The following is a 24414-nucleotide window of genomic DNA, read 5'->3' on the forward strand; positions in this document are numbered from 1 at the left end:
CATTAAAATATAGATTTTGTCCTGAACATCATCTGTTACGTAGAGTTATGTTCATATCTGTGTGCAAAAATAGTGTCTGCAAATTATTTCCACTATTTTATCATTTGCCACAATCACAACCTAACCCAAGAGGTTCCATCTCTATTTTTACTTGAGAATTTTCAGTTCAAGCTGAAAGAAAATGTTACCATGCTTTTATGATTATATAAGTTTATTTTTGTATTTAGTCCAATTTGAAAGGTGCAAAATGTTACTACTGCTCCACATGGTACTATCTTCAATATTCCAATATTGCATGCATGTGTTCTCTGAAGACTGTCTTAGCAATGTTTATCTATTACATGTATTAACCAGAGGGAATGTATGGTTTGTAAATTAATATATAACAAGGTGATGTAATGAATTCATCTCATAAGATGATATTTAGTTTACTGTGTATTTGGTTTTACATTGTGTAATCTTTTTTATACTACTCTGAATTTATTTAATGCATAGCCTAATGTGAGTTATGTGCTTCAAGTAAACATCTAACATGACTTTGTTTAAAAATAATAATAAAGTGTTTTTAAATTTAAGAGATTCTTACACACAGTGTATCCATCCATTTATATGCGATTCAGGTCGTTCTGTGAGGACACTTGAGGTCTTGATATATATCTGACATTTGCATTTATTAAACCAAGAATCGTGATCTAATGTGCATGTGGTTTGTATTGCCTTATTTATTTTGTTTTTTATTTATGAATTATTTTTTAAATGTTCAAGAAATTAATAGTATAACCTGTTACTTGGTATTTTATATCTTAATTCTTAACATACAAATATGTTATATTTATAATATATAAATTCTAATATAAACTGAATAATATTTTTCACAAAATATGGGAAAACAGTTGAAAACGGGGTAAGAGGTCATACATCATACATCATTCAACAAAGAGCGAGCGTGTGGGAGCGTTTTGATTGGTCGATTTGGTGCTGACGTTGTGAGCGTTCGCGTCGCGTCTTCGGGAATGTAAACGCGATGTGCGGCGCATGCGCACATGCCCCATCGGCGGAGATTATAATGAGCCAGCGGAAGAACTGATGATGATGATGCTGCGCGGATACAACAACATCCATAATAAAACCGCGACGCGTCGGTAAGAATCGCGTTCAACCGCCACTGTTGACTGTCTATGAGCGCACAGGTGCGACGAGCCGTGAATCGGTGTATTCTGCAGATCAGACGCGTTATCCTGAGGATCAGATGGGCTCGCGCGCTCCAGCATCACAGGCGGACACCGCTTTATTATGATGTGTGTTTCATCAATGCATGCGTGAATATCATTTGGATTGAAATACTGTAATTCTGTACTTATATGTGGTGTGAATGGCCTTCACAGAGGCCCTGGAGGTATGACAGGTTTGAAAATATGTGTTGCATTATGCTGTTCAGAGCAAAACATTGGATTTTCACTTATCTCTTACCATTATAATCTTATCCATATTTAAATGAACAGGTCAGTTTTAAAGGTGTCAGGTTCCTATAATTTAATGAGTGTGTGTCTCCTGTCAGATTAAAGAATACATTGTTTTAATATTGTGATTCTCTGGACAAGCTGTTTCTTTATTTGCATTTGGTTCATATTTTCATAAATTATCATGGCTTGTGTCAATCTCACGCCATGCGGTTTGTGTTAAGGGAAATGAGTTATGCATCCGTGCTGCATGTTATTTCTGTATATAATTGTGAATTGAATTGGTATATTGTTTACACGCAGGTGTAACATGCAGAAAACTGATCACGTTTCTCTTTCTCTCTCTAGGCATGAAAACTGAAACCTGATAGAAGGGAAGAAGGAGAATGAAACTGCGGATTGTAGATAAAGTAGGTAGAATTTATTTTTTATATATATTTTAAAATTATTTTAAATAATATACATTACCGGGCAAAAGTTTGGAATAATTGCAATTTTTGTAAAAATGTTTTTAAAAGGAATAATTTACAAAACAAAATATTTATTTATTTTAAAATATAATAAAATAAAATAAAAACTGTTCTTTTATACTGTAATAATATTTAACAATATTACTGTTTTTACTGTATTTATGATCAAATAAATGCAGCCTTGGTGAGACCTCTTTCAAAAACATATATATATTTTCAAATTATTCCAAACTTTTAAATGGTAATATATATATATATATATATAATCATTATGAAACTCCTATTGCTTTAGTTGCAGTTCAAGGATCATTACATGCACATATGGATAACTGTCCGATAACGTAGAGTTTGTGTTTTACTCAGCAATGGCAGCAGGGGCAGCGGATGGTGATTTATGGGACGGTCTTCCTCATCACGACCCTCCTCATCCTCTACAGCTCAAACAGCTCAGCTGATCTGAACAGCTCCTTTAAAGTCAGCGAGATTCACCACACGGTCAAAAACACCAACCTCAAGAAATGGGCAGGGAAGGAGGGATACCTTCCTGTTTACGGCAACAAGGTGATCAACTTGTACAAGTCATGAAATTCCCGTTTATATGGCAAAACATTATATGTGTTTTTCTAAAATCTTAAAACCTTTAAAAACCTTAAATCTTCAAGTGCCAAATTTTTTTATATTAGCATATAAAATTATATTAGCATTTTTATTTGAATATTTTCTGATCTTAAAATACAAATGCAAATGTTCTTTTTTTTTGATATTTTGGACAAAATAAATATATTTACATTGAAAATATATATTTTAAAAAAATTGGCAGAATATGTTTGTATGAGTAAATATAAGTAAAATTATTGAAACGTTTTATATAAATATATTTTAACATCTAGATTAGTGTTTTTGTATATTTTGAAATATATATTGTTTGCTGGATTTTTGATGATTTTTTGTAGCATTTATAGCAGTTTGGGTGAGACGTGTATTTTTAATATATTTTGGACACTATAAATATATTTACATTGAAAATATATAAGGAAATATAAGTAAAATTATTGAAACATTTTTCTAAAAATATATTTCTATCTAAATAAACATTTTTTATATTTTCTAATCTTAAAATACAAATGAAAATGTGTTTTTAAAAAACAATTTTTTAATATACATGGCCAGAATATATTTATACAAGTAAATATAAGTAAAATTATTTCACATAAATATATTTTAACATTAATATTAGCATTTTTGTATATTTTCTAATCTAAAATAACATTTTGGGTGAATTGCAAAATGTAGTTAAAAATTATTATTTTTGGACAATATAAATATATTTACATTGAAAATATATATATATAAAAAAATGGCCAAAAATATATGAGTAAATGTAAGTTAGTAAAGTAATTTAAACGATTTTTTATAAATATATATTTAACATATATTTGAGCATTTTTGTATATTTTTAAATATATATTTTTGCTGTATAGATTTTTTTTAGCATTTGTATATATTTTCTAATCTTAAAATACATTTTGGGTGAATGCAAAATGTATTTTTTTTATATATATATATATATATATATATTCGGAAAATATAAATATATTTGCATTGAAAATATATCAAAAATGGCATATGTGATCAAATCTAAGTTGCTCAGTGTGGTGACCTGTTGTTTCAGAGCATGATCCTGCGCTGCCATCACTGTGCATTAGTGACCAGCTCAAGTCACATGTTGGGGACTCACGCCGGAGACGAGATCGACCGCACGGAGTGTGTTATCCGTATGAATGACGCTCCCACCTCCGGGTACGCATCAGACGTGGGGAACCGGACCAGTGTGCGCGTCGTGGCTCATTCCAGCGTGTTCCGGGTCGTCCGCAAACCTGTGGAGTTCCTCAATCGCTCAGACAGCCCTGCCATCATATTCTGGGGCCCGTCGACAAAGATCGGACGCGACGCAAAGGGAACTCTGTTCCGGCTGATCCAGAGAGTCAGCATGACCTACAGGAACCTGTCGTTCTTCGTCATCTCGCCAGGCAAAATGCAGAAGTTTGACGCGCTCTTTCAGAAAGAGACCGGCAGAGACAGGTAAACACCTCCAGCTCCAGATGTCTAGTGCACTTTTAACATCTCCACTTATTTATTTTCAGTGTTTTCTTTGATTGTTTTAATCGAGCTGAGCAATATGGCTGAAAATATTATAATTTTTTCGGTAGCACTTTACTTGAAGGGGTGTGCATAAGACTGACATGACACCTTCATAATCATGACATATGTCATGAATATGAAAGAGGGTTCATGCATGTTTATGACAACTGTCGTTAAGTGTCATTCGCTCAATTATGACATTTTTAATGCAAATATGACATTGCTTGAGATGTGTTTGTTATGGCACCTTGACATAAACCAATACATCATAACCTGTCAATGTCTTGGTAATGACAACTTGACATTACTAAGACAACACAACCTGTCATAAATATGTCATAAACATGACATAGCAGATTAATAAAAATTATTCACAAAAATATTCATGACACAGTTATAATGGCCTCATGACAGCTAATGTCAAAACCAACCACATGACAGTTTAATGTAATGTTAACCCATAAAGCTAAGTGGTTCCTTAAGTTTGATAATTAATCTGCTATGTCATGTTTATGACATATTAATGACAATTTATGTTGTCTTGGTAATGTCAAGTTGTCATTACCAAGACACTGACAGGTTATGATGAATTGGTTTGTCAAGTTGTCATAACAAACACATCTCAAGCAATGTCATATTTGCATTCAAAATGTCATAATTGAGCGAATGACACTTAATGACAGTTGTCATAAACATGTCATGATTATGAAGGTGTCATGTCAGTCTTATGCACACCCCTTCAAGTAAAGTGTTACCCTTTTTTCCATATATTTTGATATCGAAATTTATCACAATATTAATTTCATAATGAAAGGAAGGAAATTCATTCCACATGTTTGTTAGACCTATTTTCTTCTATGTTGCATTGGTTGAGTATTGTTTTGATGGCTATGTTTTTCAGTGTTTGTTATTGTTTCCTGTTTTCACAGAAAAAAGTCCCAGTCCTGGTTAAGCACAGGCTGGTTTACCATGGTGATTGCCATAGAGATGTGTGACAACATCAAGGTTTATGGGATGGTCCCGCCAAACCATTGTGGGTAAGAGAAAAGTTTCACTCCGGTGTTGAATTGGGAAACAGTCAATGTCACCGTATCATTGTGAAAAATACTTATTATTCAATACTTAAAGCCGGAGCCGATGGCCTCATGGGCGGCACTTCAATATGCAGTTGCACTTCGGCTTCGGGTGCCCCGAGTTCGAGTCCCAGCTCGGGGACCTTTCTCGATCCTGTCCCCCGCTCTCTCCCACTTCACTTCCTGTCAGGTCTCTATACTGTCCTATCTCAATAGAGCGCAACAGTTGAACGTAAAAACCTCCATTAATTTTCTCCATAAGGAAATTGATTTTTAACGATAACTTATAAACCTACTGTATATAGACAGCCCTACTGTGAGCTAAATTATTGTTAAAATAATCGTGTTTAACAGTCAAATCTATGGTGATAAACTGTATTACCCATGATGCTGTACAGAAAATCCGAGTCAAAACAAGCAAAATGCACCAGAATCTCTCTTTAGCTCCGCCCACTCCCATGAAGCACTGCGAATGACTAAATCAATTCGGTCTTCATATGCTCTCAAAATACTTAAATATTTTAATATATATATATATGCATATTTTGGCAAACTTTTATGTATATAATCAACATTTTTACATAAGTAGTTCTATATTTCTCCATCAGTTTTGATTATGCTTTTTGCAATGCTTTCCTCACTAAAGCCATTAAGTTCACAGTCTTTTACTTTGTCTTTTTGTCCGGTTTTCACTTTTTTTTTCTTTAAATCAAAGTTTGTAATGTTGTGATTCACCTCGTAGCTGATTGGCTTATGAAAAAGTGGGCGGGCACCGTTGCTCTCTATAAAGGCAAAACAGATGATCTAAGAATAAATCAATTAAATACATTTTCCTGAATTGTCTTCCCTGTAGGAGACGCCCTCAGCCCAAACGAATGCCCTATCACTATTACAAACCCAGAGGTCCAGACGAGTGTGTGACGTACCTGCAGAACGAGAGGGGGCGCCGTGGATCACACCATCGCTTCATCACTGAGAAACAGGTGTTCGCACGCTGGGCCAAGCAGTACAACATTAGCTACGCCCACCCAACGTGGTGAGCAACTTAACAATCCAACGTATTCCGCCTGGTGAGTTGGATCCAAAATGGCGGCTTTTGTAACTGTGTGACCTTCTGATCCAAAATGGCGGCTTTTGTAACTGTGTGACCTTCTGATCCAAAATGGCTGCCATTTCAAATGCATTGCCTGCTCAGCAACTTATCCAGTATGGCTGCTGGTTTCTCTTTGATCTGGATTAGTGACTGAGCCAAAATGGAGGCCATTCAGGGATCCAAGAACAAGCAAAGGACGGACAATCTTTGTTTTCCTTTGGAAAATGAACAGATGATGGAACGTTTATTGTCTTGAGCATGAGGTTTTCAAAAACATCGACATATTACTGCCGTAAAGTTCTCCTACGCCTTCTCTTATACAGTTTATCACCCATAATCAATCGTTTCTCAGAGAATCGAGGCCTTTTGGGACGAGAAAGAGCAAATCCTTTGTGTCAGTTGTCAAATGGAAGATTCAATCACATCTCGTGGTACAATCAACACATCTGAATGTTAGTCATGTAAAAATGTCAGAGAATAGGAACAAGATTGTTTTATTTTGTAAATAAGAACTATGTAAATTATTCCAAAACAAACAAAAAATATTTTTACAAGTTTATATGGTTTTAAAATGCCCTAAACAAAACAATATTACAATAAACTATAGAAAAAAAAAACACTTTTTAAACAACCAGGTAAAGGGTCGGTTTAAATCACATCATTCTCAGATAAACACCACATTCTGTGTATTTTTTTTGGGAAGCGATTGGAATGAAAGTTATTTATCCCTTTATTTCTGAGAACGCTCTCTATATAACGATAACTATATTAGCGTCCACATCAGTGGATGATTTCGTTCTGTTTATATCGCTTCAGTTTTGTCGTCTGTCGCTTTAAATGCTCAAGCTCTTTAAAGCAGGATGGATTCTGATTGGCTGGCAACGTTTTTATTATTCATCAGCTGGACAAAATTGTTCTGATTGTGATTCAAACGATATTGTTTCTCTGTGCCGTTATCGTGAGTTGTGGTGTGTGGACTCTGCTATTCTTTTACACTTCGAATGATTTCTAGAACTATATCTTTATGGTTATCGCTATAGTTATCATACTTGTTATGACTTGTTAAGTCATATGAAACCTGACCAAATGTCAATCAGAGTCGAGCTTCATTAAAACATCCACTACAAGAACATGTCAGGGTCATTTTTTGCCACAAAATCAAAGAAAACAAGAACATTTATTTTAAAGGCCAACAGTATCTAGGAGCATTCATATGTTTTGCATCATTGACCCAGTTCTCATTACAAAATGTGAAAATTGATTTTAATTGTACAGTATGTGTACATGATGTAGTCATATTAAGTTACCTTGCCAAGTAACTGAAATAAAATAAGTTCTAAAATCACTAAAAATGAAATAAACAAATTATTTAATAAATAATAAAATGACTAAAACAAAACATTTAAACTGGAAATATAAAAAAGCTAATTCAAAACATATAAATAATACTAAACATAATTTAATAAATTATGTCTTTTGAATTTGGAGGGTAAATGTGTCACGACGCAAAACATCTTACTGGACCTAAAATTGGCTTCGTGTCAAATATATTTAATTTTTTTCTTTTGATTGTGGGTGAAATATGACCCGGACATATCTTTGTGAAGTTCAACCGAAAAGAAAAAGATGTACTATATTCATCAACACCAACAATCACAAACAATACTGTCGCGTTGAAAGTGTGTCAGCGGTGTGTGTAGAGGCCTTTCGGTTTATTATGACCTTTTTACCAAGTAGTTCTGAGTTTTTCCGGCTACAGCTGTTAGTGTACAAACACACCTATGACTGAATCGCTTTATTTCCAACTTTTCATGACTGTTGTAAATGCTCTGCTCTCATTGGATGATGCCTTTTCTGGCACTGTGCTTTCATTGGAGAATGAATGTGCTGCTTTGAATGTCTTGCCTTCGATTTGTACGAGACCCATAAATAACAGCTGATCCGCTAATAAATAACAAATATCATTAAGTTGATCTTGCATCTCCAATGACGCCTAAAATAAACAAGTGTAAAAAATCAACAAGCATGAGAAGAACTCGTAGCTTTGAATGACATACTTCATTGTAAACATCCCAAACGTAAGAGTTTTAATTTTCACGTCCTGCCTGAAAGATCTCGATTATCACCTGTAATGTTGAAACCTTCCGAGTATTTATTTGGTTTTCATTGATTACGTTCTTGAAAATCAACCGTCTGCACAAGCACAAGAGCAGAGGGATTGTGGGTAATCTATTAAGATGAATTGATTTGCACAGGGTTTCAGACTGAAATCAGTATGTACTATTATTATGATAATGATGATTATTACTCATGGTTGCAGTATTATGACAGTATGAGCTGATTGTTTTGCTCTTCACTCATTATGAATGTTCTTTACATGCCTGTCTTAAAAAAATAAATGTATACCTTTGAAACAGATTCTTGAGTTTCATGATTTGTTTCGGAACAATATTCATGACAGTTCACTGACACAAACTAATAGAGTCGATACAAAATGATTCACAAAATGTACATTGATAAAGAATGCAAAAGTTGTATACACTTTAAATTCATAAGTTCAAAGACTTTTGATTTGACAGATTTGAGTGCACACTTGGTCTGCTCAACTTGCTGCACTTCCTATAGTCCTTCAAAAGTACTTCCTGTGGTCATCCTTTAGACAGGTCAGGAAAGACAGCTGCGATTTTCTCCCTGAGTCCTGATAAACTGATCAATAGAGCCTCCTGCATGAAAGACAACAACATTTAATGAACGGCAGCAGTTAAACAAGAAAGAAAACATGAACGTTTCTAGGGGGGGAAATATGGTTTATTTTCTAGGGCTGGGTATTGACACAAATGTCTCGATTCATTTGGATATATATCAGGTACAGGTAATTTTTTCTTTAAGGAAAAAAATCTCTCATCTAATGCAGTAAACTATACATGAAACTAGGGATGCTCATATTGACCGTTTAACCGTTAATCGAAAGTAAAAAATTTGACTGATTAATACTATTAGTTTAACGTATTAATAGTTAAAAATTTTATTTTATTTTATTTAGTTTGCTGCATGGTTAAAAAAAATACTATATACAGTAGCCTATATTTGTTAACTCACGAGGCGCGTAAAGCTAAAAACTAGACAATGGGTCTCATTCATGAAACATTCGTAAATATACGAGTAAATATGCGAGTGATTTGCGCGTAAAGAGACCTTCCCGAAAACTCTTCTCCTGATTCACAAATACTTCGTAAACGCCAGATGTGATAGTGAAATGTGTGTGTGTGTTAATGAATTCCAATCAGTCGTAAATGGGATGCGCGTGCGCGTTCATTCTCAATTACCATAAATCCCGCCCATTAAATCCGACTGACAACTATATATGGGCATCATATTATGACATGAATGCGAATGAAAAAAAAAAAATTCTCAGATGCAGAAATTGGAAGTTTTATTATCAGAAGTTCATTCAAAACGCCACATTTTATTTTCAAGCGTACATAGTGGCGTATCGGGTCCTAAAAAAAAAGGAAGCTTGGCAGCATATTACAGATGCAGTTAATGGAGTTTCATCTGTTAATCAAACATTCCCAGAAGTGAGAAGAAAATGGCTCGACATTAAGCTTGAGAGCAAAAAACGAATTAGTTCACTTCGGAAAAATAGTATTCAAATTGGAGAAGGACCACCATCGCAGATGCTATTACTGGATCTCATAATAAGAAAAACCATATGTAATTACTATAATATTTTTTCAAAATGCTGTGCAAATATGTACCCGATTAAGGTGAATTAAAATGCAGCCCTATTAATGAGCAAAGCGTTCGGGTGTTAAGCGCACTATTTACGCGTGGCTGGGAGCAGGTGTAGATTTCTTGTGTACCAACTCACATTTGGAAAATACGAACATTTTAATGAATCCGAAAATTTACGCCAGAACCACTTTACACACGATTTACACAAAAATTCGTTCTGCTCGTGTTTCATGAATGAGACCCATTGTGTGGATTGAGGTAGGCCTGCTATTTTTATTTGACGAAAAAACTTAGTCTGGAGGAAAGAAATTGCCGTTTTTTCAAAGCTTCAAACAGATTCAGTGATTTCTTTTTGTCATCTTAATTTGTTAATTATTTAAGTTAAAAAAAATCTAGTGTAGGCCTATTTTATGTTCTTTATTTTATTCTGTTTTTCTCTGTGAAAAGTGCGTGAATATTTGATGTGAATCCAGGTTCTGTTGTTGATCTGTTCTGCTGTTTGCACGTTAAAATAAACCCGTGAAATTTAGCGGGTCACAGACACTCATCAATTTTATTTTTATTTAATTCAATAGGCATTGATAATATTATCAGTTAACTGTTAATACTCGGATAACGAGTGGCGGTTGTCGGTCGGGAAAATTAACCGAAATGAGCATCCCCACATGAAACCCTGTCAGTTGGTACATATTAAAGGTTATATTAAAGGTTAAATGAAACATGCGTTTTCTCTGTCACCTCGGTGCGGATGGTGCGACTGCCCTGGCCAGGACAGGTGTTGAGGTAAAGGTCAAAGAGCACGCTGGGTTCAGTGATGCTCAGATTCTCATCGGCATCAACGCTGGCCTCCAACCCCTGAAGACCACCGAACACCACCAGCATGTGCCTGACAGAGAACAAAGTCGAGTTTCATTTCTCAGCCAATTAAAACACAGCATATTTAAAGGGTTAGTTCACCCCAAAATAAAAATGCTGTCAGTAATTACTCGCCCTCATGTTGTTCCAACTTTTGCTCATCTTCGGAACACAAATTAAGATATTTTAGATTAAATCTGAGAGCTGGATCACTCCTCCATAGGCTTCTTAAGGGATCGAAACTGACCGGCCCAAAAGTTATGAAAGACATCGTTAAAATAGTCCGAGTGACTACAGTGGCTCAATCTTAAGTTTATCAAGCGACGAGAATACTTTTTGTGCGCAAAAATCAAACAAAAATAACGACTTTATTCAACTATTCATTTCCTTCTCTGTACGGCCGTGATATTTCACGTAGTGTAACTGCGCAAAGCTTCTAGGTTGCACGTCACTCATCACACACGACCAGCGTCGGCCAATAGTGAGCCTGCGTGTGACGTACAACACAGAAGCGTTGCGCTGTTACACTACGTGAAATCTCGAGGCCCACAGAGAAGGAAATGAATAGTTGAATAAAGTCGTTATTTTTGTTTGTTTTTTGCGCACAAAAAGTATTCTCGTCGCTTGATAAACTTAAGATTGAGCCACTGTAGTCACTCGGACTATTTTAATGATGTTTTTAATAACTTTTGGGCCGGCAAGTTTCAATCCCTTAGAAGCCTATGGAGGAGTGATCCAGCTCTCAGATTTAATTAAAAATATCTTAATTTGTGTCCCGAAGATGAATGAAAGTCTTACGGGGTTGGAACAACATGAGGGATAGTAATTACTGACAGAATTTTCATTTTGGGTGAACTAACCCTTTAAAACCTGTTAACTGTCATTTTTAACATGAAAACCACATTTACAACTTAAATTGCAATTTAATTAGAGATAAAACAGAGGCCGAAGTTTAGTCTCTTAAAGTCCCCGTGAACCGGAAGTTGCAAACGACTTTTCTCCAGTGTTGTGACGTATTTCCGAGAGAAACGGAATACTAAATGAGGCAAAATGGTGGGCGTGGCTTTTTCCCCAACTAGCACCTGATTGGATCTAGAAAAGTAGGTGTTTTTATTCAGCCTGTCTACTGTCAGTTGGAGGGGCGTGATTACGGATGTTAAGCAGACGCCCAAACCGTAAAACCTACGTCATCAGGCAAGGTCCTCCAACGCAGAGGGGAGGGGAAATTTCAGATTTTGATTAAAGATTACGAAGCCAAAAAATTTTTTTGTGTGGATTGACTTGCATGGATGAATTGTTCACCACAAAACGATCAATTTAGGCAAACAAAGTAAGTATGGTCAATTTTTAATTCATGGGGACTTTAAAGCAGACACATGGCAGATCATTTAAGTGAAAAAAGTTATACATTTTACTAAACATGTTTTATGCTAAAACTGCTATAAAAATCTAAGCCATAAATCTAAAGCTGTTTTCCAAATTTGAGGTTGATATCTCAAAATATGAGCTTTTAGTAAGATTCTGTTTGGGCGTAGTACCAAAGTTTTCCACTAGTCCTCCAAGCTCCAGTGATGATCCATATAAAGATGCACGTACGTCTTGCATGATTGTAGTGAAATGAAATGATATATATAATTATACACAAACCGAAAATATATCATATTTCTTTATATTTTAAATCTGAATATTATCTTTTGAACACTTAGCATGAAAACGTACAGAGCCCTGCACATGACACGCAGACAAAAAAATAAATATAGCCACAAATTAAGAATTTACTCCCTCGTTTTATTAAATTGTGGCCGTGATTTACTAATTTGTTTCCTAGTTTAAGCTAAATCGTGGCCACAAATTAAGAATTCATTCCCATGACTTATTACTTTGTTAATTGTCGCCACGTTGTACTAATTCAATCCCTCATTTAGATTTAACTAAAACAAGGGAACAAATTATTACAGCGTGGCCATGATTAATGCCCACGTTTAACGAATTAGTTCCCTCGTTTTAATTGAACTTAATCAAGGGGAAAAAACTAATTATTACAGGGTGGTCATGATTTAGCAAAACGAGGGAACAACTTTTTAATTCATGGCCACAATTTACTAATTCATTCCCTTGTTTGAGTTAAATCGTGGCCATGAATTACGAATTCTTGTCCTCGAAACTAATTAATAAAACAAGGGAAATTAATTCCCCAATATATTTTTTTCCATAAAACCTAACCGAGGTTTCTACCGATCTTTCATGATTGTATATTTCAAAATAAATGTCTGAACTCGACTTGTGACTCTGAAGAGTAATCTTGTTGCACATGAATAGTTTACTTTTGCTATATCATGTCTATCTGAAATCAGTCACCAAATATGAAACCTGGAGTCTGAAAGCTTTCAAATGATATAGTTTGTCAAGATAACTTTAGGTTTAGAATAAGTGAAAAATATGTAATAGCAAACGTCCCAGTGACAGTTTTAGATACATTCATTAGCCATTAAATAAAACTAACTCAAGACAAAACTCACTTGAATGGAGATAGAGTGACGTGATCGGTGTTGTTTCCTTTCTCTGATGTGCCAATGGTCAGATCATATCCGTCTTTATATGGACACTCGGTGAACACAGCGCCTACACAAACACAAACACACTTTAGCTTTACCGGCTGCTGGAGAATTGAGAATGAAATAGATGAATAAATGTGAAGGACTCACTGAGACAGGGAGCCAGTCGGACGCTGTATCCCCAGTACAGCCCACCTTCAGTCCTCGGCACATGAGGAGCCACAACTACACCTTTATACACTCGCCCATCTGAAACACACACACAGGGTTCAAATAAACAGATATAAAAACTAGTTTAGATCTAGTGTCCACCCGAAGCAGAAGTAAGCTATTTCTGTGAATGTGCGAGACTTCAGATTCATTAGGCGCTGGCTATAGAGTGCATTAGTGCCCGCCCACTTTTTCGGCGGTGCTGGTTCCGGAAGTATTTTTCCATATTTTAAGTTAAAAATATATTTAAAACATGCATATATTCAAATATGTCAGTATTTTGAGAATGTAGGGAGATCTAACACACTTCATGGGAGTGGGCGGAGCTAAAGAGCTCGTTGCTTGTTTCGACTCTCTGATTGGTGGAATTTTCTGTACTGCATCATGGGTAATGTAGTTTTTCACCAGGAATTCCACTGTTAAACAGACTAATTTGAAATAACGCAGACTGACGGCTTCAACAAAAGCAAATTCCATCGATTAACAACCTTGTAGCTCACAGTAAGGCTGTATTTAAAGGAGTCATAATGTGCAATTTTCACTTTTCCATGAGAATCAATGTATGTTATGATTGACTAACGATTATACATTGGCCGGGATGCCGATATTCAAAAGTGAAGCGTTTGTTTACCCCAGGGTTCTTAAACTAGCCAACGTGCACGCGCACTCAAATACGAGATTTCAATTTCTCCCCCGACATGACGTCAAGACGGGGCCGGATATACCATATATGGACACCGCAGAGGAGGCCCGCCCTGCCCCTCTCCCCATCATATTCAGTCAAGAAAGATGCAGAAACGTAGTGCACACGTGAGTTGCTCTGTGTTGACTGTCATAATCCACATTCGTTGGAATCCACATAATGTTTTTTCTTTACCCAAAACTGACCAAACTACAAGGGACAAGTGGATGAAATTTATTTTTAATGACGCTGTTCCAACAACCATCTCAATTGCTCAACGTTAGGTGTCTGCGCTAAACATTTCACAAAAGAATCTTTTACAAATTTGGGGCAATATCAGGCGAAGTTGGCATCGAAGCTACGTTTGGAAAAAGGTGCCATTCCAACAATCAGGGACTTGCCTGAATTTGAAACGGTAAGACTGTGTTTTTATTACTATATTTTGTGTAAATAGCAGCTAACTACTAATGCGTTAGTGTATGTGATGTAAACACGGGGAATGGACTCTACGAATGCTAGCCACATCTTTCCACTTTAAACAGACTAGAAAATGATACAGCTATTATTTAATATAATCGTATACAATATAACAATGACAACATATCATTGTATTGATTTTTTTATATAATAGATAAGGATAGATACATTTAAAAAACAGTCAAGAATTAATAAACATAAAGAAAAACATAACGTTACATGTCTGCAGATGAAAATTATTAAATATCTAAAAAACCACAACGTCAAAAAAGGCAAAAACAACACATTATAGCAAACGTTAATCTCTATAACCACTGTAAGCTGAAAATAAAGTAGACTACATCTCCGTTAATGTAATCTACATTAAATTAAAGCTAAACTTATGTGGGAGAAAATAGCAAAAAAACGTTTTAGCTCGTTACTGATGTTAATGTATGTCTCAGTCAAAAAAATTGTCTTTACCATTCAGAGACATTTTGATGTAGACGTCCTTCTATTGACTGTTGTTACTCTTCCGTTTCCAGCTCTGGTTCAGAGTCTGGCTCAAACATATACGGTTGAATCCCGTAGGTCGCGGCCGGGTCGGGTTCATTAACAACTTGCGCCATGATCTCTTTTTGGAATGATATGCTGAAGTTACCTGCGGTGTCAAGCCCCCTCCTTCCTGCCACCAATCAACGCGCCCCTCATTTGCATTATTAAAATGACCGTCCACGACAGCCAAAACCTCGCATCAGATCTCGCGAGACAATAATGCATTCAGAAATAAGGGTCAAACGAGCTCTGTGTTTATTTTTTTCCAATTTTTCTTTTTTAGAAGGGCATGAAATGACTATAATAGAGCGTGGGTATCAAAGTTAATACTACATTATGACTCCTTTAAAGGTTTATAAGTTATGGTTAAAATTAAATTTCTCTATGGAGAAAATGAATGAAGTTTTTACTTCCGGAACCCGACTGTTGAACTAATAGCTAAATAGCTAGAGGAATAACAAAGTGCATAAAAAAACTATTTGTGCTACAAACCAGTGTGTTTATGATTATATATATATATATATATATATATATATATATACTATAGTTTATGTTTAATAAATAAAATAATATGATATGAACTAAAACTATAAAACACATTGTTAAAAGAATTAGATTGAACTAAATGAACATTTTGAACCCTAACTGAAATAAAACTGAAACTAGTCAACCAAAGTCATATTTATACTCTATAGTGCTTTATACAACACAGATTGTTTCAAAGCAGTTTCACAGTAATAAACAGGAAAATAACAGTTTTAATGAATCAGTTATAAAACTAATTCTATTTCAGCTGATAAGCAGCTCTACGGAAGACAATAGTGTCACTATTCAGCTCACTTCAGTTCAATACGGTTTCAATTCATTTCAAAAACAATTCATCAATTAATATATAGTAACTATAAAATAAAAAATAATTTCTAAATATGAATAAAAACTATAATAGTATATAAATATAATATAATACACAAGCAGTCTGTGTAACTGTGTATACCTTTGTTTTGGCTCTTGTTGAGCTGTACGGTCACTCTCAGCCCCATTTTAAGCTGTTTATCGATCTGAACTTCCTGTAGACAGAATAAAGAGATTGAGGTCCTTTCCTGTTCAATGAAAGGCCAATCAGTCTGCGTGTTTTTAAACACACACCTTCCTCATCCCGCAGTTGACGAAGGACCCTTTCCCCGGTTTGCTAGGCCGATCGAGCACCACCCCCTCTCGAAACTCCGCCTCCTCGTCCATGCGCATGTGATGCGGGCTGTCCAGAGGATTCAACAGACCTGAAACACACACGTTTGAACCGATTATGCAAACATTCGGCTCTAAAACACCATCAGTGTTAGATTATGTGACACTCACCAGCAAACTGCAGGTCTGGATGCTTCGGGAAGAAAGATTTCCGCAGATATCTGCACACAACACAGATGTGATGCCTAAACGTCTACGTGCACATTAAAATGACATAAATCTGAGAGTGACAGCACTCACTGTGGACACTCGAGGTATTGCAGGATGCGTGCGAGCTGGACGCAGGCCTGGCCTTTCTTTCCAATGCCTTTGAACTCTCCCTCAACACTCCTGAAATATTAAGATAATGTTTTGAAGCTTGGACAGTGCATTCATATTGATAACACTGCATCATATTTGCTGAATGAAATCCTATACTTGTTTCGAACTAATATTGGGGTGCTGATTTAAAAAAAAAGTGCCTGTTTTGCTTTAGCACATCACACTTTAGCACATATTATGTGCAATTTGTAGCAGTAGCACTTTTGCTTTTGACGACCATTTCCAAGGTAAAGTCGTCTTGTATTATCCCTTAGTCAGCAGAAAAACTGCCACAATGACATGATCCCTCTCTTCATCTGAACCAATTACAAACATTTGCTCAATTATCAGCCGATTTTCATTTGTATGGCATTATTCAGTCCTTCCAGAAAAAACGCAGAGTTTTTTTGGTGATTGTTGCGGGCAAAAATCCTTGATTATGCGGCCCGTTTTTTTTTTTTTTTTTTTTTTTTTAATTAGTGTTTTATTGAGTTTTGAACACCACTGTTACATTGTAATCAACATTGTGGTCAATATTACAATTGACATCTTAACATATCCCATAGTGATGATACATTTTTTAATAAAAAGAGTTAAAACAGAAGAGATAATAGTAATAAGATAAAAATAAAAATAATAATAATAATAATAATAATAATAAAAAAATATATATATATATATATTAATTTTTTTTTTTAAATAAGATCAATATAAATAAATACACATCAGTCAAGTGTACAGTTTTACAATAAGCACCATGCTCTCATCTGATAGCAATATATTGAACGTATTCCGTTTTCTTATAAAATGCAAAAACTACGGTTTGATGGAAAAAGAGAAAAAAAAGTGATTCCCCAACACCCTGTTCGCACTAGGCTCCTACCTTAATGTAAAGAGTCATTTCTTATTACTATGATAAGCAAGCATAACTACATCACAGAAAGTGCTGGAATATTTCAGTTCTCATCTTGTTTTATTTCAGACCTTAATAAACACATCAAACTTACAAAACATTTATGAGTCAAACAAGTTCTGTAGCTTTACAAAAGGAATATGCTACAACTTCTGTAAAAATGAATAAATAAAATCTAAAAAAATTAAGTGTGCTCCTGTTTTACAGCTTTTCGATGATGTTCACGTCGTGTAATTACGTCACTTCATAACGCTCCCATGGCAACAGCGGGAAACAGCTGCTCTTGTGTGAAGCAAACTTTTTTGCAACGAAAATGCGAGGATTATGAAATCATGCAAGCCCTGGATATTTTGCACGGAAATCGGCAATGTATGCGAAAGTGCGGCGTATTTGAAAAAATGCCCCCGCATAAATATGCAGACTTTGGCTGATTATGCACTAAATCATGCGATCGCATAATCACGTTTCTCTGGAGGGACTGATTATTTAATGCCTAATCCATGATTTCAAGGTTAGAATTATATGCCAGTGACAGAAGAAAATGCAAACATGACCCAGATGTTTTCGGCTACATCTGTGGGTGTTTTACTACTTCCAAACAGTGACAGAAATTGACAGATTTTGTGAAAAAAAAGCCTATTTAAAACCTTGTGTTTACAAAGTTCTTTTACATTAAATATGCATTTTATATGTCATTTAATTGACATTAAAAATGACATTAAAACTGAACACATTTTGCAGATTGTAATCTAAATGATACCTTTTTTAATACTCGAAATCTTTAACATTTGACTGCTTCTGTTATTTTGATAAACTGAGATGCACATACATAATATATATGAAATATCTTCAGTCTTAACATTCAACCTGTAAGTGATGTAAACTATTCCTAATGACTTTTATTGATATTTTTTAACTCAGCATCATCAACTTAGATAATATAAGGCAAATCACAGAATTTGTTGTCAATATGCAGGGCTGTGTAATCAAAGAAAAGAACTACTAAAGCAGCGACTCACTTTGCGTCCTCCTCGCCCAGCTCATCAAATATGACCACCTCATCCACACAGAACACACCACAGGCCCGGGCGATCTGACCCGCCAGGTACGTCCGCAGCTCAGGGGACTGAGCATTATCCATCACTGAGCCAGGCAAAGCCACGCTCAACGTATACACACGACCTGACAAGACAAGACAAACTAGTACGGTTTTACTCTGGTATTGTAGTATATACAGCAGAGCTGCACGATTATTGCGATCTTATTCATGAATGACAACGATTTGTCTGTGTCTATTACACCTTTGACAAGTACGATCACAGCGGTTCATTCAGATCTGCGTTCTGAGCCAGAGAGAGCCGTCGTCATGTAAACATATGAAACTGCTTTACAACCACACAGTATCATTATTTCTGTCTTACAACAATTCATATTATCATAGAAATTATGAGATAAAAGTTTATAGTCGGGCCACTCTGGGAGTCTAAAAGATTGAAAAGCCCTGGGGTCTCATTTATAAAACTATGCGTAGGATCCTTACTAAAAGTGTACGTGTGCCCGAAAGCCAAAAATGGCGTACACAAACAAATATTCTGACTTCTAAAACCGTTCGTACGCCAGAACCTGCGCAGAATTCACTTTATAAATCCCAGTCAGCGGAAGAATGTGCGCACATGCGTCTCCTCCCCGAAATAACCATATATGGAGGAGATTATAACGCCTAGTTTTACTATGCATATCCTCATCTGCATATCATTTGCATATGATTATTCATCCACGTGATAACATATGTTTAACGGTACAAGACATTTGGAAAATATGAAATGCGGATGTGCCGTCACATTAGTTACATTAATAAAAAATAATTTAGTAGCCTATATCCTTGCCTTGTTTTTGAATAAATAAATCAAATAGTGTAAAATACATTTCAGAGAAAGTTTTTCTCAATCTTTTCCACTGGCCAAGTTTAACTGATTTATATTTTTAATGGAAACAGATAGACCTTGTAGTGCATTATTTGCACGAAACTATTTTCTCAGACAATCTGCTATTATCATGATAAGCAATTATCTCTGTAGTTAACACATTAAAACCCAGCATGCCAGAGGAAAAGTGTTTGAAAGCATTGCATCCACAACAAATATTTCTATTCATTGAACATAACAAAATTTTGTAACTTCTCAGTAATGATTTCATGTAGGCCCACTTTAAGTGTCTAACTCCATTAATCAGAATGGCATATTTAATCTAAATGTTTATATCAGAAGTAAAACATTTTTATTTAAACTGTTATTGTAAACATATTTCACAGAACACTGTATTTATGATTATAATGAAGATTTACGGTTTTAGATAGGCTGCGTCAGTTTCACTAAAGAACAAAGGGATGGACATTTAAAAAGGAATGGATGTTTGATGATAATGGTCTAGTACACATTATATAGGGATGTACACAATGTATTTAGTAGTGAAAGTTTGCAATTTTGAAAATACCAAAGCTCTCTCACCTTTACTTTCCTTCTCTTCATGCTGAACCTGCTGCTTATTCTCCTCCTCTTTCTCCTGCTTCTGTTTCTCCAGCTGCTGGATGAGTTTGCTCTCTTTGCGTTGTCTCTTCTCCTCTTTCTCTGGGGATGAAGACACAGACACACACTTTATTATGGCCGTGAGAGGAGCTTTACATAATGATCTTAACCCTTGTGCACCCTGTGTCGTTTTTGATACATTAAATCATTTCTAAGGCCTCTAAAGTAGCAACATGATCAAAAAACCTGTTGCACACAATCTACTACTTGCCTTCTGTCGTCTGATTGATAGTTTAGACTTTTAGCAAGTAAAAGGCCTTTTAGTATAACGTCCTCACGTGTCTTTTTGTCGAGAAATCTTTTTATAAATGTAAACAAGATCATTGATATTTCAAGATGAACACTTACTGGACTGAAGCAACTTAGGTTTACTTGAGTATCCAGAGCTAATTTATTATTTTTAAAAAAACATGTTCAAATGTGAGTATCAAATATGATTATTTCTTCATCTCTCAATCATCATTGTATTGCATTGCATTATATGTTTTAAAACTACAGAGCTTTTATCATAAAACTAAGCATTTTAAATATCATCTTACTAAGAGATATTATTGGCAGATATAGAGTGATGACTGATATTTATATGCATGTATGTTACACTCTTATAAAGATCTTATTGAATTACAATAGAATCTTTAGAATTTCATCTTATTTTTTTGTCCATTTAATATCATAATCTGCATAAAATCGCATATTTTTGCTCAGTTTGAGCCTCTGATTTTTTTTTCTCGAATAAGAGCTCCATATTCTCACTACATCATATAATGAGCCATTAAAGCCTTGATGGGTCAAATATACAAAACACAACACATATGCAAACATTTTTAGATTATTTATGACTATTATCAATGCGTCTTGTGGCTTTCTGATACATTTTTGATACGAAATAGGAATTCCAGCTTGATGTCAAAAACTTTTCTGTAAATGTAGAATATTTTCAAGTTATCACTTACTTTGTCCTTTCCATTTCCTCCAGTTTAATCTCTCTTCACCCTACAAATTGAAATATTATAAACACGGTGACATCAAACTGACATAAACAGGGTATTTATTAATCTTAAATCACTAATGTAAAACAAAACAGCTTGGTAACGAATTTCGTTTTATATCTCCAAATTTATAACGACCACAGTAATGTGAAAAACACAAAATAAACCTCTTCAAACCTCTTTATTTGGGGGTTGATTTGGTTTAATTTTCTTCACTGGAGGTTCATCAGCCATGCTGTCCTATGTGTATCACGTCTATAATGATCCCCGAGAGAACAAAGACTCAATATTTGGTTCCTAACGTTTCTTTCCAAACACTAAATTATTTGCTATTTTGCACCACGGACATTAACTCCTACATTAATAAACAAATATTTCATATATTTATTTTCAGAATGTATATAAAGAGTGGTTAATGCTCAAAACAGACGAAGGTTTGCACTGCAGACATTGCTGTTGATTGTGACCGGAGGCTTTTTACTGACGCGCTTCCTCTACAGAACAGACTCTGAGTGAAGAACATCGCGAACTCGAGTCTTAAATAAAACCATCAAAATATCAGAGGTAGACACCAAACAGCGAATTAAACAACACCTGACAGCTCTATAAACACTTCAACACCACAGATCACATCATGGTAAGAAGAAAAATGTAGCCAGTATCGTGTAAATGTCTTTGTTTAGTGCGAGTCTGGCTGACATGTGGCTGTGTGTGTGTGTGTGTGTGTGTGTGTGTGTGTGTGTGTGTGTGTTTATAATTCGTATGAGTCATATCTGTGCTCAATAATTATATATATACATACACGTAACTACATACTATATACACTACAGATAAACCTATGGTTTATGTTATGAAAATTGTAGTTTTCTTTTTTGTTATGACTATGTTTATTTACACACACGTAGGCATGTATGCATGCATGTGTATACATATACATACACATACTATTACATACATCTATTTTTAATATTTTTAAAAGATGTCTCTTATGCTCATCAAGCCTGCATTTATTTGATCAAAAATACAGAAAAAAATGTAATTTTGTGAAATATTATTACAATTTTAAATAATGGTTTTGTATTTTAATATACTTTAAAATACAATTTATTCCCAATATGCTCATTCTATAACTTTTGATCAGTACTGTGTGTGTATTTTTATATATATATATATATAGCCTATTGTGTACCGTATAATATGCCATAAACCATAGGTTGCTCTAATGTCTAGCCATCTTTTTCCCCCTGTTTATGGGAATACCATAGTACCTTAGTTGCATTATGCAAGAACTGTGGCTCATTACTATGAAGGCGAAGCTTATAATATTTGTGATTCATCTGATATTGTTATTACAAACCCCAGTGAGTCACAGCATTGAAGAGCTCAGCAGATTTGCATGTTATCTTTGTGTTTATATCTGTCTATTTGCTTGCACTTTGATTTGTAATGCGTAATACTTATTACATAGAGTGATATATTTCCCATGACTACCTGTATGTTCAATATAGCTGGAGGAAAGTGGACTCAGTAAGTTCAGTTATGGGCGTAGATATTTGGGAAAACATTTAATAGTCAGTATTACAACTGAGTGTAAACCTACAGACAAAATCAAGTATTCATGTAGTTGAACTTGTAGTTTTCTGTGTTTGTCTACAGCCTCAGAACGAGCACATCGAGCTACACCGCAAGCGGCATGGCTATCGTCTGGACCACCACGAGAGAAAGAGAAAGAAGGAAAGCCGTGAGGCGCACGAGCGCTCGCACAAAGCCAGAAAGATGATCGGCCTCAAAGCCAAACTCTACCACAAACAGAGACACGCTGAGAAGATCCAGATGAAGAAGACGTGAGCTTTGCTTCCCACCAGCTTCACTTTGCTTAAGATATAGGCTAAATGTCAAGGAGGTTTGATGACCTGTTGCATATTTATTTGCGTTACAGCATTAAGATGCACGAGCAGAGGAAGAGCAAACAGAAGGACGATGACAAGACACCAGAAGGGGCGGTGCCAGCGTACCTGCTGGACAGAGAGGGCCAATCACGCGCCAAAGTCCTCTCCAATATGATCAAACAGAAGAGGAAAGAGAAGGCTGTGAGTATCCAATCAGACAGCAGATTTATGATATTACATATTGTTTATATGTCTGTTTATTTATAAGACAAACCATGTGCAAATGCATGTCAACACCATTGCTGAGGATCAATAACGTGGTTTAAAAACGCGTCACAAATATGTAACCAATCCCGTCACGTGCGGTGCGTGGCTTTTCTCCACTGACTTTCTATGATGTTCAAAGTGTTTCTAAGGATGCTGATTGTTAGAAGGCAGCTGTGTGACTCTGAGATGGTGAACTGGAACATGGTTTGTGTGACATTAGCAACACATAATTAGCTGTTTGATAGCATAGTCAAGCAAAAGGCTAATCATATTAATTAGTTGTGGGTCCGACATCGTAGAAAGGGTTACATAAAACGCACGCATTACCCTTCTGAAACACGACCCTGTATAATTCACTCTTCCTCTTCTGAGAGTTTCTGGTTTAAACATATATGGCTGAATTAAACCAGTATTTCCACTTGCCATTGTGCAGCATTTACTACAGTAAAGTTGAGCGAGTGGATCAAGTAATCCGAGCTGGTGTGAGTGGAGGCGGGGCTAATTAGCATATTCATGACTCCGTGAATACTAAATGAGGCAAGGGTGTAGAGTTACATTCAAGCTATTTTAAGGCATGAAGAAATTATTTTTCACATGAAAAACATTTAAATATGTCATTTTGATGATCAAAAATGAGTTTTAAGGGATAAAATTATTGACTACAGGGGGGCTTTAAATGTCGGTCCTGTTGTACACAGTGTTCTTTTATTTTTTATTTTAGTTTTACTATAGTTATATTCATATATTTTAAATTAGCTAAAATTAATATTTAAATTGTATTGTATTTTATTTCAATTAACAGTAGTGTTTTTAATAGTTTTTGTTAACGATAATAACCAACTTGTACCAAATATATGAAACAATTAATTGAAAGCTAGAAGATTCTGCTTTATCTTTTGATAATGATCAAAGGAACGTGCAATAAAAAGATATTGACTAA

General features: G+C 35.3%; 3 protein-coding genes across 5 annotated transcripts in view; 2 read left to right on the forward strand and 1 right to left on the reverse strand.

Annotated features, from left to right (window-relative positions):
- Positions 1-1040: 1040 nt before the first annotated feature.
- On the forward strand, positions 1041-6271 carry st6galnac6 (ST6 (alpha-N-acetyl-neuraminyl-2,3-beta-galactosyl-1,3)-N-acetylgalactosaminide alpha-2,6-sialyltransferase 6). 3 transcript variants are annotated; one of them, XM_056266127.1, is made up of 6 exons: positions 1041-1142; positions 1809-1870; positions 2294-2491; positions 3603-4012; positions 5002-5109; positions 5999-6271. In XM_056266127.1, exons 2-6 carry the CDS (start codon positions 1847-1849, stop codon positions 6183-6185), a joined length of 927 nt encoding a protein of 308 aa, XP_056122102.1. In that variant the 5' UTR covers positions 1041-1142; positions 1809-1846; the 3' UTR covers positions 6186-6271. The 3 variants fall into 3 exon arrangements, with proteins under 3 accessions (XP_056122102.1, XP_056122103.1, XP_056122104.1); XM_056266128.1 differs by having other exon boundaries at positions 1063-1298; XM_056266129.1 differs by lacking the exon at positions 1041-1142 and adding an exon at positions 1322-1405.
- A 2096-nt stretch (positions 6272-8367) lies between these two features.
- spout1 (SPOUT domain containing methyltransferase 1) lies at positions 8368-21595 on the reverse strand. The gene is made up of 12 exons (XM_056266120.1): positions 21496-21595; positions 21283-21322; positions 20252-20371; positions 18764-18926; positions 16772-16861; positions 16643-16692; positions 16433-16563; positions 16281-16353; positions 13534-13632; positions 13348-13450; positions 10712-10859; positions 8368-8961 (listed from the first exon to the last, which is right to left on the reverse strand). Exons 1-12 carry the CDS (start codon positions 21550-21552, stop codon positions 8887-8889), a joined length of 1149 nt encoding a protein of 382 aa, XP_056122095.1. The 5' UTR covers positions 21553-21595; the 3' UTR covers positions 8368-8886.
- A 200-nt stretch (positions 21596-21795) lies between these two features.
- The window catches only part of nsa2 (NSA2 ribosome biogenesis homolog (S. cerevisiae)), a 7829-nt gene continuing 5210 nt past the window's right edge, over positions 21796-24414 (forward strand). The window contains exons 1-3 of the mRNA XM_056266121.1: positions 21796-21955; positions 22975-23162; positions 23258-23408. Coding sequence (XP_056122096.1) covers positions 21953-21955; positions 22975-23162; positions 23258-23408 — 342 coding nt within the window. The 5' untranslated portion in view covers positions 21796-21952. The remainder of the gene's footprint in view (positions 21956-22974; positions 23163-23257; positions 23409-24414) is intronic.

The sequence above is a fragment of the Rhinichthys klamathensis genome, unplaced genomic scaffold (genome assembly GCF_029890125.1).
Source record: "Rhinichthys klamathensis goyatoka isolate OS25496 unplaced genomic scaffold, OSU_Roscu_1.1 h1tg000245l_1, whole genome shotgun sequence".
NCBI classification, from domain to species: Eukaryota; Metazoa; Chordata; class Actinopteri; order Cypriniformes; family Leuciscidae; genus Rhinichthys; species Rhinichthys klamathensis.